Raw genomic sequence first — 16,277 nt, 5'->3', positions numbered from 1 at the left:
CAAGGGATTCGCCTGGGATCCTCTGGGGGAGGTGTCAATCGTTTCTGCCCCTCCCTGCGCTGGGCCCGGCCCCTTGGCAACCCGGAGGCTGCGGGCCTTCCGCTGCTTGGCCATGCTCTGTCCGGAGCCTCGGCCCTTTGGGTGTCCGCATAGCCTGCCTGGGTCTTCCTGGCGGGTGGGGCAGGAGGACCAAGGGCCCCCCCTGTCCTGGAGAAGGGAGCTTCCCGGGGAGAGCCAGGGGCCCCCTGCCGACGGTGCCGAAGAGAAGGGCCGATGCGGGAGGCTTATTTATGAACTTGCAGCCTTACTGTCGTTGCATAATTTGAATACATGCCGGGGTTGTGTGTGTCTTCTTTATTGCATACTATAATTTCATTTTTAAAGCTTCCCGAGTGCCATCCGTTAAAAATAATATCACAAACAAGGAGTAAATTCTTTCTTCCGCTGTGCTCGACGGAGCTGCCCAGGGACAGAGCCCCCTCGCTCTCCCAGAGGCTTCATGGGCATGGGGGCATGGGGGGTCAGCACAGGTCCCTTCAGGCAGCCCAGAGACGGGGGGACTCGGGCTCTCAGCTGCCGCCTTCCGTGCCCACTTCCCTTGTGCCCCCCTCCCGCCCGAGGGTGGGCGAAAGCAGGGAGGGACTGGGCAGGACTGGGAGCAAGGGGGAAGGGGCTTCCGGGGGAGACCGCGTGGCTCAGGAGGCCTGGCTTGGGTGCCACCAGGGCCAGGAGCCGGCAGGGTGGCAGCAGCAGGGTGGGCTACTGCCAGGATGGGGGGGGCAACGCAGTGGGGTGGTGAAAACGGAGCTCCACCCCAGAGCACCCAATTTGCACCGAAAGACGTTGAAAGAAAATCCATAAGCCACGCCCACAGTGGGGCAGCAAAAAGTTTGCTGGCCCTTCACTGGGCAGGAGGCCTGGGGAGGGAGGGGGGGAGAGAGGCGGGACCTCTCCCATGAGCAACCTTATGTGGCCAGGCCTGCCCCCCCCCCCAGTGGCCAGGCCTGCCCCCCTGCCCAGCCCCACACAGGAGGCCCCAGGACCGAAAAGAGACCTCTCCCCACACGTCCTGCCCCTGGGAGGCTCAGGCCTTTGCCGGACTTGCTAGCGTGGCAGTGCAAGGGAAAACTCTCGGGGACTGACGGGCGGCTGGCCGAATTGGTGAGGGGTCAGCTGGGAGGTTAATTGCTGGGAGATCCCGGGCCTGGCTGAATCCAAAGCACCGGCCTCCAGCCTCCCCCGCAGCCATCGGGACAGACACCGTTGGCTGGTCACCCCTCTCCCTCCCTCCCTCCCTCCCTTCCTTCTCTGGCAAGAGGCCGTTCTCAGCTGCCTGGCAGGTAGGAATCCAACCGGGGGTGATGCAGTTCCCTGACTAGAGTGTCCAAGGGAGAAGGCTTAGGGTGACTCGGCCCCCACTGCCCGATGGACCCTCCGTGTCCTCTTTGCACACACACACACACATACACACAGGTTCTGGGTCTTCTTTGCCTTGATTGCAGAGTTTGGAGCCGGTGGTAAGCTGCTGGAGACTGGGGCTGCTCACTCAATGGAGGGGCCAAGCATTTCCTGGGGGAAGCGGCTCTTGTCCGGCAGGCAAGCCAAGGCCCAGCAGTTGCCCCAGGCCAGAAGGGGGCGTTTGGGAGAGCCACAGCTGGACTGCACACAGGGACCATTCTCCATGTTTGCATTCTGGGTTTGGAGCAGAGCCCGAGTTCTGCCGTTTGTCTGATGTCGGAGCCCAAGGCCCCTGAGCCCCTTCCGGCCAGGGAGGCGGGTGGAGGGGGGCTTCCCACCCACAAAGAGGGCCCCGGAGGCTGCTCTGCCCAGGCACCCTCCCTTCCCTGGCCCGGTCACTCCGGCCCGCCTGGGAGGCCTCGTAGTCCGCAGGGAGGCCGGTGAGCAAGCGGGCAGCCTTCTCAAGGGACACCCAGCCGGCTGCCACCTTCTGTGAATCAGGGCTGGGGAGGGGGTGAGGGCAGTTCTGCCTGGCAGGGTCCCAGCTAAGCGAGGGCAGGGCAGGGCAAGGCTGGGGCTGCAGCTCATGGACAACCCACCCTCTCTGCCCCTGGCCAGCGGCCCCACACCTACCCGGAGGGGAGAAGCCCCAGCCAGCCCCCCACTCCACCTCCAGGCCCAGCGGCGCAGGCTCTCCCGGTGGGTCTGCCCCTTGGGGTGGTGAGTGGTGGGCCCTGGCGGCCTGGCCTCTGCGCGGGGACAGCCGGGCAGCCTATATTTTAAAAATAATTTTAATTAAACAGTTTTAAAAACAACATTACATACAAATACATTCAAAAATGACATAACATGACATAAACATAACACCATGCCTACCATAAAAGGTTCACTTTTCAGGACCCCGTATCAATGTGCCTCCTATGTTTTTATATCTCTTTAACTTACCGGTATATGTAGCCGTATATCCCCCAAGTCCTGGCTATAGTTTCCTCTTAGTAGCCCAACATCTCGTCTAACTATATCCACCTCTCACCATTATTTTCATGCACCTATATACATAAATACAGGTATCCATACCTATCTATTAATATCTATCTATTAATTTTACTTTTGTGTTCCAACCAACTATAAGATTCTGTTCCCACTCTGTTGCGTATTTCCATACTTCATTTATTCGTTTCAGCCCATTCTAATCTCTTTTTGATCATTTCCAATGTTGGGCATAAATGATTCCAGCTGCTGTCACTATGGGCAGTATGAGATATTGATTATTTTTATTTTTATTTACTTTTATGATCCCTAACAGTCTTAGTTCTACTTTTTGTCTTATAATTTCCTCTGTCCACCTTTGAATCTTGCCTCTGGGCACGTCCACCACATGTGGTTGTATGTCCCCTGATTGTGATTACATTTCCGACATTTTTCTTCTCATATTTGGAGACGTCTTCGCCAATCTTGCCACCGGCGTGTGCCATCTATCGAAGGTTTTGTACATGTTTTCATTTTGGATGCTGCCATTGTGAGTTTATAATTTTGGTCCCAAATTTTCTCTTTATAGTTTAGTCCAATTTTCCAAATTTTTTTGAATTTTTTGTATCAATTTAGTATAATGATCGTCTTTTATTGAAGAGCATTTCGCTGTTATCCTAATTCCTAGCTATTTGACTTTTTTGGCTATCTGAATTCCCAATAGTTTCTCCAAATCTTTATCCTGTTGTTGTTTAAGATTTTTTGTTATTATTTTTGTCTTGACTTTGTTTATCTTTAAGCCAGTAACTACTGTAGGCCAAACTTCTCGATCTCCTGCAATAATTTGGGTCCTGAAATATGAGGTTCTTCAATGTCATTGATGAACACTTGGGTCTTACACTCTTTTTTAAAAAAAATATTTTATTTTTAAATGCACAATACAAAAACTAAAATCAAAAACAGATATAAACACATTCAAAGAAAGAGAAAAAAGAAAATACATAACAGAAAAAAAACAAAAAGAATTTTAGAATTACAAAAATAAAATAAAATAACAATTGGAGAGATATTTGCTCTCTCCTTCTTTCTTCCTTATTTTGTTTTATAAATTTACAATATAATAATATACTTATACTCTTTTATAAAAAAAATCAAATCCTTCTATTTCCTACTTTCCTCTTATCTGCTCCACGGTTCTTCGCATGATAGTGCACACAATAAGGGGGGGGGCATCTTTCATTCTGCTTGTGGTCTCAGTCCTATCACCGTTGATCATTATTTTGGCCAGTTGTGAAGTATATTGTCAGCGTTGCAAACAGCATCTGAGTTGGGGACTTTGGCCTGCCATATACATTGCTTCAATCATTTGGGTAAATTTGTTGCCGAATTTCACGGTTTTTAGTTGTTTTGTAAAAGATTCCCAGTCCAGATGGTCAAGTGCTTTTTGCGCATCCACAAATATTAACGCCAATTGTTTGTCTGAATGCACTTCCTAATATTCTAATATGTTCATAATCATTCTTGTGTTATTGCAAATTTTATGTTTTGGAAGAAACCCAAGTTGGTCCAAATAAATAATTTGATTTAATATTATTTTTAATCTTTCTGACATAATTGTCATGAATATTTTATAGTCTGAATTCAAAAGTGAAATTGATCTGTAGTTTTTGATTGAGCAATTGTCCGAATCATCTTTAGGTATTAGGGTCATATATGCCTCCACCCGTGATTTTGGCATTTTGGCGTCTTCTAATACTTCATTGTATAATTCTAACGTTTGTCTTTTCTTCCGTTACATCCTGTAATTTTTCTATATCTCCCGTGATGGCCCCTCTGGCCCTGGCGGTTTCTGGGGGTGTTTGTTTGTTTTTTGCTGGTCTCTTTCAGCTCCCTTAGTGTTACGTTGTGAAGGATTATTTGTGCCTCCTCTGGCAAGATTGGCAATTTTTGATTATCTAAGTAATTCTTGCCGTCTCCTTCTTTGATTTGCTGTCTCGCCTGTATAATGTTTTAAAGGGGTTTTGGATAATGGTCTTTTTTCCTTCCGTTCCAGGCTGCAATTGTCTGCCCTCATCCTCACGTTCTTGGGTAGTTCTGGGTGCTTTTCTTTCCTTAATTTATGGGCCAACCACCCCCCAGGTTTATTTGCATATTCAAAATAGTTTTGTTTGATGGTTTATTTGTCCTTGGGTGGCACTTTCAACCTCGCTTTGGATGGGAGGGCGAAAGCAGGCGGGGCAGTTCCCCCTCTTAGCCCCCTCGAGGGGCTGGCCTTGGCTGCAGCGGAGACCCCCGGGGCCCCTCCCTCGGAGGCCATGCCCTCAAGCGCTGGGGGGGGCAGAGGGCCAGCGTTGGCAGCTGCATGGAGCCCCCCCTCGGCCACCCCCGGGGAGATGCGCCCCCCGCAGCCCCTGCCAAGGAGGAGAGGGTGTGGGGTGGCCTTGCTCCCTTGCCGGGCGAAGGAAGCGCAGCCTGATTGGGATGCGGAACTTCGCTTCTGCTTTTTTCCCTAATGAGACGAAATAAATTTACCCCGTGTGTCGCCCCCCCTCCCCTCCGAGGCACCGGCAGTTTTTACGCCCGTTTAGACAACCTCCGATCTCGCCCCAGCCGCACGGCGCTCGCAGGCTGAATGCATTTTTATGAGCAGGCTTGTTACATGCCAGGAAAGTATGCAAAATATGTCAGGCCCAAGCCGAGATCGGAATCAAAATGACTCTAATTACGTGTAATAATTTTTGCATCCCTGCATAAAACAAGATTTGGCTTTTTCTAAGTGCGAGCGAGAGAGAGAAGTAATAATGAAGCCTTTGCAATCGTGGAAGGAAGAATCATTTAGTGGGGTTCGGGGGGGGCCTCAAGATTTGGAGGGGTGTCAGGCCAAGGACCTCTGCCTCTGGTGGGGGCTACGGGGGCCAGGAGGGGCTCCCGGGACAGGGACAAAGGCTCCGCAGGGCCTCCCCTGCCGCTCTGGCTTCCCGGCCCGGTTTTGGCCAGGCGGAGTCCCCCCCCCCCCATGGCGCTCAGTGTGAATGGAAAGGGGGCAGCCATGCTCCCCTGGGGAAACCGGCATATGTCCGGCCTGGCCTCCGGCTCTTTCTGGGCATCTGGCGTGGTGTCCGGCAGGGAGGACTGTAGCCCCTGGGAGAGGCCGTTATTTTGAAACACTGGCGCAGATCTGAAGAGGGAAAAGGGGGGAGGGTAAAAATTCCGGGGGGGGGGGCAGAGACGAAGTGGCATTCTGAGCGCAAATATGTCCCATAATTCCCATAAAATATTAATCTGGAGCCCAGGTTTCTTCCCAGCATCTTTTTACGATTCCGCTATTTACAGTCATGGCTGAGATGGCTGAATTGTTTCAATTGCTGGAAAACCCTTTGGCAATTTTTAACCAGGGAGGCACGGCACATTTACGGCACAATATCTCTGCCGTTGTGCATAATGCATGCTCACAATACAGACTGAACTGGGTTTAGATTACGAGGCAGGTGAAATACGGCTGAACTGGACGGGCGCCACGCCACCTCTCACGGAGCCCGTTTGGTGAAAGGAAGGTGCCCGGATGCCCTTTGAGGGGCCCAGGGGGTCTTCCCTTGCAGGGAGGGGGGCACAAGTGCCTGGCAAGTGGGGGGGGGGTTTCCTGAGGAGAAGAGTAGCCCGCTCTCCCATTGGCTGGATTGCCCCCCCTCCCCTATGGATGCCCCAGCTGGTCTCCAGGTCACTCTGAGCATCAACACAAAGGGAAACCAAGCAGGGGGGGGGGGAAACCTCAGGCAGAGAAGACCCCCTCCCGGTTCAGGAGCAGGATGGAGACGAAACTAATCAGGACGCGTGTGGGGCGATGATGATGATGATGATGATGCATTGGACTTGTATGCCGCCTCTCAGTACAAAACGATCCGTGGGGCAACGGACAGTGTGGCCTGGTTCAGCTTCAGCGCTGCAGTGGGGGGGGGAAGGGCTGCCCCCTTCAGCCCTGCAGCAGCTTCTCCCCCAATATCCCGGCCCCCTCCCTCTCGGAAGGTGGAGGGGGGGCTTTGCTGTCACCCAAAAGAAGGGCCCTCTTCTCCCCCGCTGCATGGAGGCATTCAATTTGGAGTCCATTTAAATTTCAATGGTCTGTGGAATCTAAATCAATAGGCTGTAGTTCAATGGGGCTTTAATAAAACGGGACATAACCGAGGAGTCGCCGGGGGATTTGGCCTGATGCACAGGCTGCAAAACCCCTCCATCCACGGCAGCCTAGCGGCAGGACCATGGGGGGATACGGAGGCGCTTTGACAGGGAGGGATTCTGCCCCACACCTGTCCTCCACCCCCCCACACCCACCCCAGAGACCAGCAAGGACCCTCTGCAGCTCAGCTGCTCTTTGGGGGGGAGGGGGAGCAGGGCATTTTGGGTTTATGAAATGCAAGGTGGGGGGCGGGTGAGGTGGCTGGAATTAAAAGATTCCAAGTCTGGTCATTGGAATGCATGAAATGCGATATATTCCATGCTTTATTTACTTACCTCCCGTGAAAGAATCGCGAATAGAGTTTTGCTGATAAAAATTGTGAATTGTTATTCAGAACACAGTCCTACTTTCTGTTTTGCATCCACACCCGCTATTGTGGGTCTTTCCCTTGTGCTGCAGGGGGGCCTGGGGGGCTTTGTCATTCAGTCCGGCCAAGCCCACCTCAGAGCATGGCGGCCAGGGCCCCCTCCCCTCCCCAGCTGGGTGCAGGCAGAGCAAGTCCAGCCACGGATCCATTGGCCTTGGAAAGGCCTGGGGAAGCTGACCTGGCACACGTCTGGCCATGAGTTGAGCAAGGGAGGTGGGCAAAGGCCCTCTCCCTGCACACACACCCCCCAGGATGCCAGGAGCAAACCCCTCCTCCTGCCCCTTCCACGACTGTGTGTGTGTGAGTGTGCGCACATGGTCCTCTTGCTCTTAGGGCAGAAGGGAGGCACCTGTGCCCAGGCTCTCTGTGCTGACCCAAAGAATGGGTCAAAGAACAGCTTTGCCCCCTGGGTGACCCTCATGAGCTCTGCCCCAGCGCCTCCCCCCCTCCCACCCCAGGCTGAGCGCAGCGCCTCCTCCTTCAGCAGCGGCAGCCACAGGAGAAGCCCCCCCCCGTCTTCATTGCCCCCCCCAGTGCGAGAGGGCAGGAGACGGGCATCATGCTGACCTGGTGGGTGGCTGGGCCCAGCCAGGCCCCTCCAGGGAGGCAACCCAGCGGCTCTCTTGGGCAGCCCTGGCCCAGCTGGGCCTTCCGTGAGGCTCGACCGCTCCTCCTGCCACGCATCATGCGCCCCTCACATCTCTCCTTCTGATTTATGACTTTTCTGTCACTCTGAGCGGCTCCCAAGCAGCATTATTTAACTTTATTTGCATTTAATAATAATTCACTTTTTCTTGGCGCATCGCAAATTATCATAATCAGGCTGGAGGTGAGATTGAATTTCATCAACAGCTGGGGGGCTTCACCCCCCCCCCCATGGCACAGAAGGGAGGCTTGTTGTCCCCATGGGAAGGCCTCCGCCCCCAATGCCGGACTGGAGGAGGAGGAGGAGGAGGAGGAGGAGGAGGAGGAGGAGGAGGAGGAGGAGGCTGCCTTCTGTAGGGGGGAGGGTCCTGGCCCAGGGAAGGAAGGAGGTGGCAGGGGCTCCAGCCCAGGCCCAGACCAGCGGCTGTTCTCCCCTTCCTGCCCCTGAAGGCTGCAACCCCCGAGAATTTGTCTTCTTTGCAAGGGGGAGAAACCTCTCACCTGCTTCAGCAACCTACTAAGTGGTTCTCCCTCCCCACCTTTATTATTATTACTTTGGGGGAGGAAACAAGCCAAAAAGAACGGGAAAACACACACTTCTCTGCAGGGCCTGCTTTTGCTTGAGAAAATAAAAGGTGGCTGGGGAGGAGGCCAGGCCGGTGTCCCCCCCCCCCCCCAGGCTCTTCACTTCCACTGAGGAGGCTCCAGAGTCCTCTTCAGCTAAATGGGACTTCTAAAAGTCTTGTTGGTGAGGATGGCCAGAGACACCCCCCCCCCCAGGGCAGTTGGGAAGAAATGCTGAGCCCCAAGGAGGGAAGGAAGGGGTGGGTGGGCAGAGGGAGAGGGGAACATAATGATCAGGGCCAAGGAAAGGAGGGGGGGGGTCTGGTGGAAACAAGAGGGGGGGGGGCAGGCAGCTTAAATCAAAGTGGACCGAAGAGATGATGCCTGTCATAAAAGGATTCGTGTTTATGGGGCAATGGGAGCGCAGGGGGGGGGGTCCAGGGGAGGGGGCACGTGCCCCTCCCCTCCCAGTCCAGAACAGGACAAAGGGAAACCTTCCCTTGTGGACAGAGTCCGTAATCATGGCACAAATGGGCACTGAGGGGGCCGGGCCCAGGTTTAATCCAGAGATTCAATTTGAAGCCAATTCGATCAAATCTCTGAATTGAGTCAAATTGTTAAATCAAATCAAATCCCATGCACAAAAAGCCCCCCCCCCTTGCATTGAGTTGGAAAATCAAATCAAAACAATTTTCTGGATCAATTTGAAGTGTCAAAAGAGATCAAATCAGTGACTTGGTTTGAAACAGGTGGGAGCCAATCTGCCCCCCCCTCCGCGGAGACCCTGGTGGCTCCCTGGGCTGCCCCCCCCAGGCCCTCGGGAGGAGGATGCCTGCCCCCTGCCAGCCCCCCTTTCAGGAAGTAGGAGGAGGCGGCGGGCCGGGCTGGGACAGAGGCTGCTTGGCGGTCAGACCTTGACCCCAGGGCCCAGCAGGCACAGCCGCTTGTGGGGAGGGAGCCTCAGAGCAGCCTGGAGACCCGCCCCACGCCGAGGAGGAGGAGGAGGAGGAGGGCTGGCACTGGCAGAGGCCGAGGGGGGGCAGCCAAGCAAGCAGCCCCAGCGCTTCTGCCCCCACTGCGGACTTTGCACGGACTGCCCTGCGGGGATGGTGGTGGGGAGGACTGGGCTGGCTGCCGGGTTCCCTTCGGCCAATGCTGAACACGAGCGCACCCCCCCCACACACACACAAACCCCCAGGGCCGAGGGACCCAAAGGGCCCAGGTTGCAACGGGGGGAGGCTCAGCCGTGGCCGAAGAACACGCCCAGGCCGCCCCCCTCCGGATCGGGCCCCCGCTTGACCGCCTGCCTTGTCCACTCAGCAGTGTGTCCGGCAAAGCCTCTTCTGGCCGAGGTTAATAGGAGTGTTGGAAAATAAATAGGTTATTGATTGATAATCACAACCCGCGGGCTGCAACCTCCTCCCCGCCCTTCGCCGCCCCCCCCCCGCACACACACACACAACCCCGCGGGCAGCTCATTAGGGCCGGCTGGGCGGGGAGGGGGCGAGGAAGAGGATGGACACGGTGGGGGGGGGGGGTCAGCGGAGGGGGCCGAGGCAGCCGTGTGCAGGGCGACAGCGCCCCCTCCCGGCCAGGCCACACCTCCCGCCGTCCCCCCTCCCCGCAGAGGCGGCGCCGGGCGCTCAGCCGAGCCGGGCCTGCCGTTCCCTTTGCGAGGGCGCCCCCTGGTGGCCTTTCCTCCTCCGGCGCTGGCGGGCAGGAAGGGCGCCTGCAGACCGCGGGGGGAGCCGGGCGGGCCCGGAGGGAGGGAGGCAGGGAGGGGCGGGGCGAGGAGCTGCGTGGGCGGGGCGGGGTCCTCGGGCGGGGGGGCACGAAGCTGGGACTTCAACTCCCGGGATGCTCTGGGGCTGCGCGTGGGGCATCGTGGGAAGCGTAGTTCCTTAGCGAGCGGCTCGGGGCCCCCCGCCTCGGACCCCCTCTCCCCAGAATCCTCCGGGGGGGGCGCGTCTTCCTGGCTGCCCCCTCCCTCCCTCGCCTAGCCCCGCCTCCCCCTCCGTGCGCGTGACGTCTCTCGGCGCCGGCCGGGTAGCGGGAGGAGCGGAGACGCCCGGGCTGCCCGCGCTCTCCCTGGCCGGACGGAGGGGAGTCCCAGGCGGCGCGGATTCAGCGGTGAGTAGCCCCCGCCGCCCTCCCCCTCCCGCACCAGCGCCCGGAGACGAGACGCTTCCCCCCCCTCGCCCCCCCCCCCGCATCCCGGCTGCCTCTCCACCCCCCCCCCCGGAGACCGCGCGTGGCCCCCGCGCCCAGCAGCGCCCGGGAGTCGCTCCGCCTTTGGGCAAGGGGGGGGCGCTGTGTGTGTGTGTGTCCCCGCTGCTGTCAAGCCTCCCTTCCTTTCTGGTTCCATTCCCCCCCGCGCAGAGAGCCCCCCCCTCCTCTTCTCCCTCTGGGCGCCCCCCCCTGCTCCTCTGGGACCCCCGGGGCCCGAGCGGTTGACGGCCTGCAGCTCTCGGGGCGAAACCTGGCGCGCAGCCCTGAAGGCCACGGGAGGCGCCCCCCCCCCCCCGCCTGGGCCGCTGACCACAGAGTTGGGCCGCGCGGGGGGGTTGCAATGGCCGGAGTCGGGATGGGCTTTAGGGAAGGCTGCCTCAAGGGGGGGGGGGCGCTTCCTCCTTCCTCCGCTGCTTGGGGCCTGCAGCCCTTGGTTTCCTGTTGCAGGCGGCGGGAGGGCTGCTCTCGGTTCAAGGCCTCCTTCCTCCCCCCCCCCCCCCTGGTCTTCTCTGGGACTCTCCAGGGCCGCCCTCTCCAGCCCCCTCCCCTCCTCCCCAAGGGCCCCTGCCTCCTGCCCCTCCCCTCCGCCTGCTTGGAGCTCTCAGCCGATGCTGCTGGCCCCGGTAGGATCAACCAAGGGCGGGCAGCTCTCTCCCCCCCGCCCCCCCGACTCCCAGTGTGCCCTGGACCCCCCACTCCCCAGTATTCTATCACCCCATCCCCCGCACCGCCTTGCCCACCGACGGACTCCTTCCGGCGCTTAGGGGGCTAGCTGGGAATGCCCTCGGTGGCAGCAGAGGCGGCGTTGTGGCTCCCCCTCCCCCAGCAACCGAATCGATGGTTCTAGAATCCTGGTGGGTTTCTGGCTAGGGGTACATCTGCGAGGGGAGCCCCCTGCCTTGCTTTGCTGCATTGAGAGACCCCCACCAGGAACACACCCTCCCCCCCCCCTGAGCTGCTCTTGCAGTTGGCGGCCTCTGCAGAATGACCCGCTCCCTCGGGGCAGTTTCCAAAGCGTCTTTTTTAGAGTCCATCCATCCCTCCAGCCACCCCAGCTGGCACTTGCTTTGCAGGCCCTGGGGAAACTGGTGCTGCCCTTGCCGCCAGGGTCCGAGGCCGGCCCGTCTTTGCCGCCTGGTTTTGGCTCAGGCGTCCACGGCCCACTTCTCCCAGGGAGCCTGGGGGTCCGAGCACAAGCCGGACTTTCAGCCAGCTGGTCTGAGAGTCCGAGAGGGCAGTCCAAGGAGCCAGAGCAATCTCTGGTGGAGGTCTGCATTCCAAAGGCCGGGCGAAATGATTTGCTACTCCCGGGGAAGACAGGCACACTGGCGCGTGGCTTGGTTCCTTCAGTGTTGCAAGGCCAGGAGCCCTGGGTGCCGCCCAGACGCCTCTGATCTGCCGCTGCTGCCCGGCGTGTTCCGCCTGCCACTTGGCAAGCCTTAGAAACCCCTCCCAGCTGGTGTCCCCCCCTGGGCTCTTCTCTCTCCCCCTTCCAGCCCCCCCTCCCACCCCCAATGGTGCAGTTGTTCCCCCCCCCCGGCTCCTCAGAGGAGGCGGCTGAGTGGATAGGGCCCCTTGGAGGCTGCAGAAGAGAAGCGCCCTCCTTCCCCAATGCAGCAAACGAACGGGCAGCCTCCTCCTCCTCTCTCGCTCTGGGCTGCCCCCCCCAACACATGTGTGCGTGCATTTGTGTGTGCTGCGTGTGTCCCTGGCCTGGAGGAGGGGGGCGTCTGTGGGGCTCCCCAGCTGCCTGGCTTGGTGGCGCATGGCCGCCTGTCTGTTGTCCTGGCAACCGGCTTGGTCCTTGTCCCTGAAACAGGCGGCTGCCTTGAGGCTCCTTCCGGCTCGGTGGTCTGGGATCCCAGCTGCGGCTTCTGCCCGGCCGGGAGGAAGCGGTCTGGGTGGGGGCCTGAGCTGGACGAGGCCCTCGCAAAGCCCCCGGCTGACTGGGCTTTCCTTCCCCAGGCCGGAGGACCCTGACTCGGATGGGGGGCTCGCTGGTGGGCTGAGAGGGAACAACGGGGAAGATGATCTCCGCCAGCGAAGGTGAGACCCTCGTTCCTGTCAGCCGTGGTGGTTGCAGTCCCATCCCCACCCCACTCTGCCCCCCTTTGGGGCCATTAATATTTGATTGCCCTCAAAAGCTGCAAGAAACAGGCAAGAGCCTGAAGGCCGAGCGGCATGGGGGGAGGGAGGGGGCAGAACACTCTCGCCGTGTCAGTCTTGGGCTGCCCTCCCCAGCCATTGCGGCATGGAGTGCAAACACACATACACACACGGAGCAGTCCTGGCAAGGGACCCTTTCCGAGGAAGCCTTGCTGAAGAGCTGCAGTGGGGGAGGGGGGCGGCACAGGGCAAGACGGGGGTGGGAGGGGGGTCCCAGAGGGGGCAGAGGCCTAAGCCGCTTTCTGTTCTTGTCCCCGCAGTGTCCAGATGTTGAAGGTGGTGCGACTGCTGGTCCCATGTGGAGGAGGCAAGGATGCGGCTGACCGTGAGACGCGTGCTGATGGGGGTGGGCTTCGCCATCGCCCTGATGGTCTCCGTCCAGCTGGGCCAGCAGGTTCTGCAGTGCCAGCAGATGCTGGGCCAGGGCTTCGGCCAGGCCCTCATGCGCCCCGAGAGCGAGGAGCTGGTGATGCTGGACTCCAACCGGGTGGAGTACCGCTACAGTAAGGAGATGCCGCTCATCTTCATCGGCGGGGTCCCCCGGAGCGGGACCACCCTGATGCGAGCCATGCTGGACGCCCACCCGGAGGTGCGCTGCGGGGAAGAGACTCGCATCATCCCGCGGGTGCTGGCCATGCGCCAAGCCTGGTCCCGATCCGGGCGGGAAAAGATGCGCCTGGACGAAGCCGGGGTGACGGACCAGGTGCTGGATGCGGCCATGCAGGCCTTCATCCTGGAGGTGATCGCCAAGCACGGGGAGCCGGCCCGCTACCTCTGCAACAAGGACCCCTTCACGCTCAAGTCCTCCGTTTACCTCGCCCACCTCTTCCCCAACTCCAAATTCCTGCTGATGGTGCGCGACGGGCGGGCCTCCGTCCACTCCATGATCACCCGGAAGGTCACCATCGCCGGCTTCGACCTCCGGAGCTACCGGGACTGCCTGGCCAAGTGGAACAAGGCCATCGAGGTGATGTACTCCCAGTGCCTGGCCATTGGGCGGCTGCGCTGCCTCCCCGTCTACTACGAGCAGCTGGTCCTGCACCCGCGGAAGTCCATGCGGGCCATCGTGGACTTCCTGGGCATCGCCTGGAGCGACGCCGTCCTGCACCACGAGGAGCTGATTGGGAAGCCAGGCGGGGTCTCCCTGTCCAAGTGAGGGCCGGGCCGGGGCTGGGAATTCCCGCCAGGGCTCCCAGGCGGGAGGGGAGGCGGTTCTGCGGCTAAACCTCCGGGGCTCCCTCAGATTGAGCGTGCAACACCACACACACACACACACGTGTTTCTGATCTCTGCACAGGATCGAGCGATCCACCGACCAGGTGATCAAGCCGGTGAACATGGAGGCCTTGACCAAGTGGCTGGGACACCTGCCGGAGGACGTGGTGCAGGAGATGGCGCAGATCGCCCCCATGCTGGCCCGGCTGGGCTACGACCCCTATGCAAACCCCCCCAACTACGGCAGCCCGGACCCCCTGGTGGTCAACAACACCCACCGGGTGAGTGCCCCAGAGCCCCCCGGGCTGGGTTCAGAGAAGCCCCTCCCTCCTGGCCCAGGACTGGGGGAGCCGACTGACCCTGTGCTCCTGTTTCCCAGGTCCTGAGCGGGGACTTCAAAACACCGGCCAATCTGAAGGGGCACCTCCAGGTCAGTTCCTCCGCCCCCACCCACCCCTTCTCCCAGGCTGCAGAAAGGCTCCCAGTTCAGCAAGGCCCAATTCCCTGGGGTCTACCAGCCCCCCCCCTGCAACGCCCTTTTCATTCTGGTGCCTGGCTGAGAGGACCCGTCTTCGCTTGGTGTGGTGGCTTTGCCCGGCCTTTTCTGACCGTTGCAAAAGGCGTTTCCTCACATGCAAAACTCCCACAGTTTAAACCGCTTTTGAGGGTTTTTCCATATGTGAATTTTCTGCAGCCGGGTACAAGTAACTCAGTACTTTTCATCCCTTAAAATGTTTTGACCAACTTTGTTCCTATCTGGACCTCTTTGGAAAGCTGGAAACCCCCAGCGACCAAAGCAGAAGTGAAACTGCCCAGCTCAGCAGCCGCTGACCCCTCCTTTCTGTTTGACCTTTGCAGGGCCTTCTGAACACGACTACTTTTCACTGACCCACTCAACGATTCCCAGGTGCGTCTTGGCCTGTCCTGGCAGATCTTGCCTGTCCTGAGGCCCTCGGGGTCTCCAAGCCCTCTCGGCCCCGAATTCCCAGCGGAGGAGGAGGCCCTGGTGCAGCTGGCGTGGCCCCCTCCCTCCAGGCTCCCTCTCGCAGACACAAGTGGCTTCCTCTTCCCCCCCCCCCCCCGGAAGGGAAGAGAACGTGTAAACAGTGGAAACCTGCTATCCAAGCATATTGCTGGCTGCTGGTATTGCCCAACCAACGCTCTCTGTGAAATACTTTTCATTTTGCCATTCATTCCTCAAGTTTGGACTTTCCAGTGCCAATCACACGCCAAGCTTGGACGTTGCTCTGCCGACACAAAAAGGGACCCGCACAGAATATTGGAGAAGGTTTTATACTTGTCTGTGGAACAAGTTTTTCAGGCTTTGTGTAAAACCATCTTGTAGTTTTTGTTCTCTAATTTGCAGCCCTCAACTGGCTGTTTGTGTATCCACTCTCTGGGGCGCTTTCACCCTCGGAGTCGCCTCTGATTCTCTCTCCTCAGTAGTTCACCGAAAGAGATTTATTTATTAATTCCAAGAAATATATATATACATATATATATATATATGAGAGAGATTTCATTGTTCAGATTCTGTTGCTGTTGTTATTGTTTTTACATTTTAAAATCAAGCCTGGTAATATTTTTATTAAAGACAAGACAAAATCAGGATGGTTACAACTCTTTCCTAAAAGTTAAAGAACAGAAAATTATATTTTTCTTAACTTTCTTATAAATAAGAAATCTGTTCAATTTCCTTTTGTCATTCTTCATCTAAAGCTCCATTTCCAGAAGTAACAAAATCCATTCAATCACCACTACATATTCACCAATCAGCAAAATTATGGATCAGGAAGTTAACAAGGCAATAAAGCAACATGGATTTGAATTGCAAGAAAATAAGAGTTTTTCAGGCTGCGTGTAAAACCATCTTGTAACTTTTGTTCTGTAACTTGCAGGCCTCAACTATATCCTCTTGTATATATATCCTCTTTCAGCCTCTTCTCAGTAGCTTACCAAATTAAATATATTCATTTATTATTAATTTATATTATTAATTCCAAAATACACATAAGAGATTGCCATGTTCAGATTCTGTTCTTGTGAGAGAAGAGTTGATCCATTTTAATTAATACTTTTAAAATATCAACCGCAACTATTTGATAGTTCTTAGAGTGGGGAGGTTGGTAGAGTTCCCTGTGGTTTCTTTGCACCCCAAGCGAGGTGGGATTGCAGAGCCAGCAGCTGCTGCCTTGTTTGTTGGAGAACGGCCCCTCTGGTGGTCAAGCCTGGGACGGAGGACGAAGCCGGAGCCAGGCGGGGAGCAGCACCAGGGGAACCACGCACGCACGGGCCAGGCCAAGCTGCAGCGGGAATCTGCTGGCGGTTGCCTAGTGCGGGGGGGGGGGGAGGCGGAGCTTGGCCCTTCTGGGACTCCAGGACTCCAACTCCCAGAATTCCCCAGCCAGTGTGATGGGCGCAGGACTTTTT

The 16,277-nt window shown here is 57.5% G+C and overlaps 1 protein-coding gene across 3 annotated transcripts; it reads left to right on the top strand.

Annotated features, from left to right (window-relative positions):
- Nucleotides 1–10,100: 10,100 nt before the first annotated feature.
- Nucleotides 10,101–15,831, top strand: TPST2 (tyrosylprotein sulfotransferase 2). Of its 3 annotated transcripts, XM_070763409.1 has the most exons (7): nucleotides 10,101–10,367; nucleotides 12,432–12,512; nucleotides 12,893–13,784; nucleotides 13,930–14,128; nucleotides 14,227–14,277; nucleotides 14,706–14,754; nucleotides 15,567–15,831. In XM_070763409.1, exons 3-6 carry the CDS (start codon nucleotides 12,946–12,948, stop codon nucleotides 14,733–14,735), a joined length of 1,119 nt encoding a protein of 372 aa, XP_070619510.1. In that variant the 5' UTR covers nucleotides 10,101–10,367; nucleotides 12,432–12,512; nucleotides 12,893–12,945; the 3' UTR covers nucleotides 14,736–14,754; nucleotides 15,567–15,831. The 3 variants fall into 3 exon arrangements, with proteins under 3 accessions (XP_070619510.1, XP_070619509.1, XP_070619511.1); XM_070763408.1 differs by lacking the exon at nucleotides 15,567–15,831 and having other exon boundaries at nucleotides 14,706–15,455; XM_070763410.1 differs by lacking the exons at nucleotides 12,432–12,512; nucleotides 15,567–15,831 and having other exon boundaries at nucleotides 10,102–10,367; nucleotides 14,706–15,455.
- The last annotated feature ends 446 nt before the right edge of the window (nucleotides 15,832–16,277 follow it).

The sequence above is a fragment of the Erythrolamprus reginae genome, chromosome 10 (genome assembly GCF_031021105.1).
Source record: "Erythrolamprus reginae isolate rEryReg1 chromosome 10, rEryReg1.hap1, whole genome shotgun sequence".
NCBI classification, from domain to species: Eukaryota; Metazoa; Chordata; class Lepidosauria; order Squamata; family Dipsadidae; genus Erythrolamprus; species Erythrolamprus reginae.
Note: the sequence above shows the minus strand (reverse complement) of the source record. Positions and strands in the feature narration are given on the sequence as shown.

Coding starts and splice junctions, on each gene's coding strand:
- TPST2 (XM_070763409.1), top strand. CDS start 12,946: ATGCGGCTGACCGTGAGACGCGTGCTGATGGGGGTGGGCTTCGCCATC. Junction 13,785..13,929: donor GGCGGGGTCTCCCTGTCCAA/GTGAGGGCCGGG, acceptor ATCTCTGCACAG/GATCGAGCGATCCACCGACC. Junction 14,129..14,226: donor TGGTCAACAACACCCACCGG/GTGAGTGCCCCA, acceptor CCTGTTTCCCAG/GTCCTGAGCGGGGACTTCAA.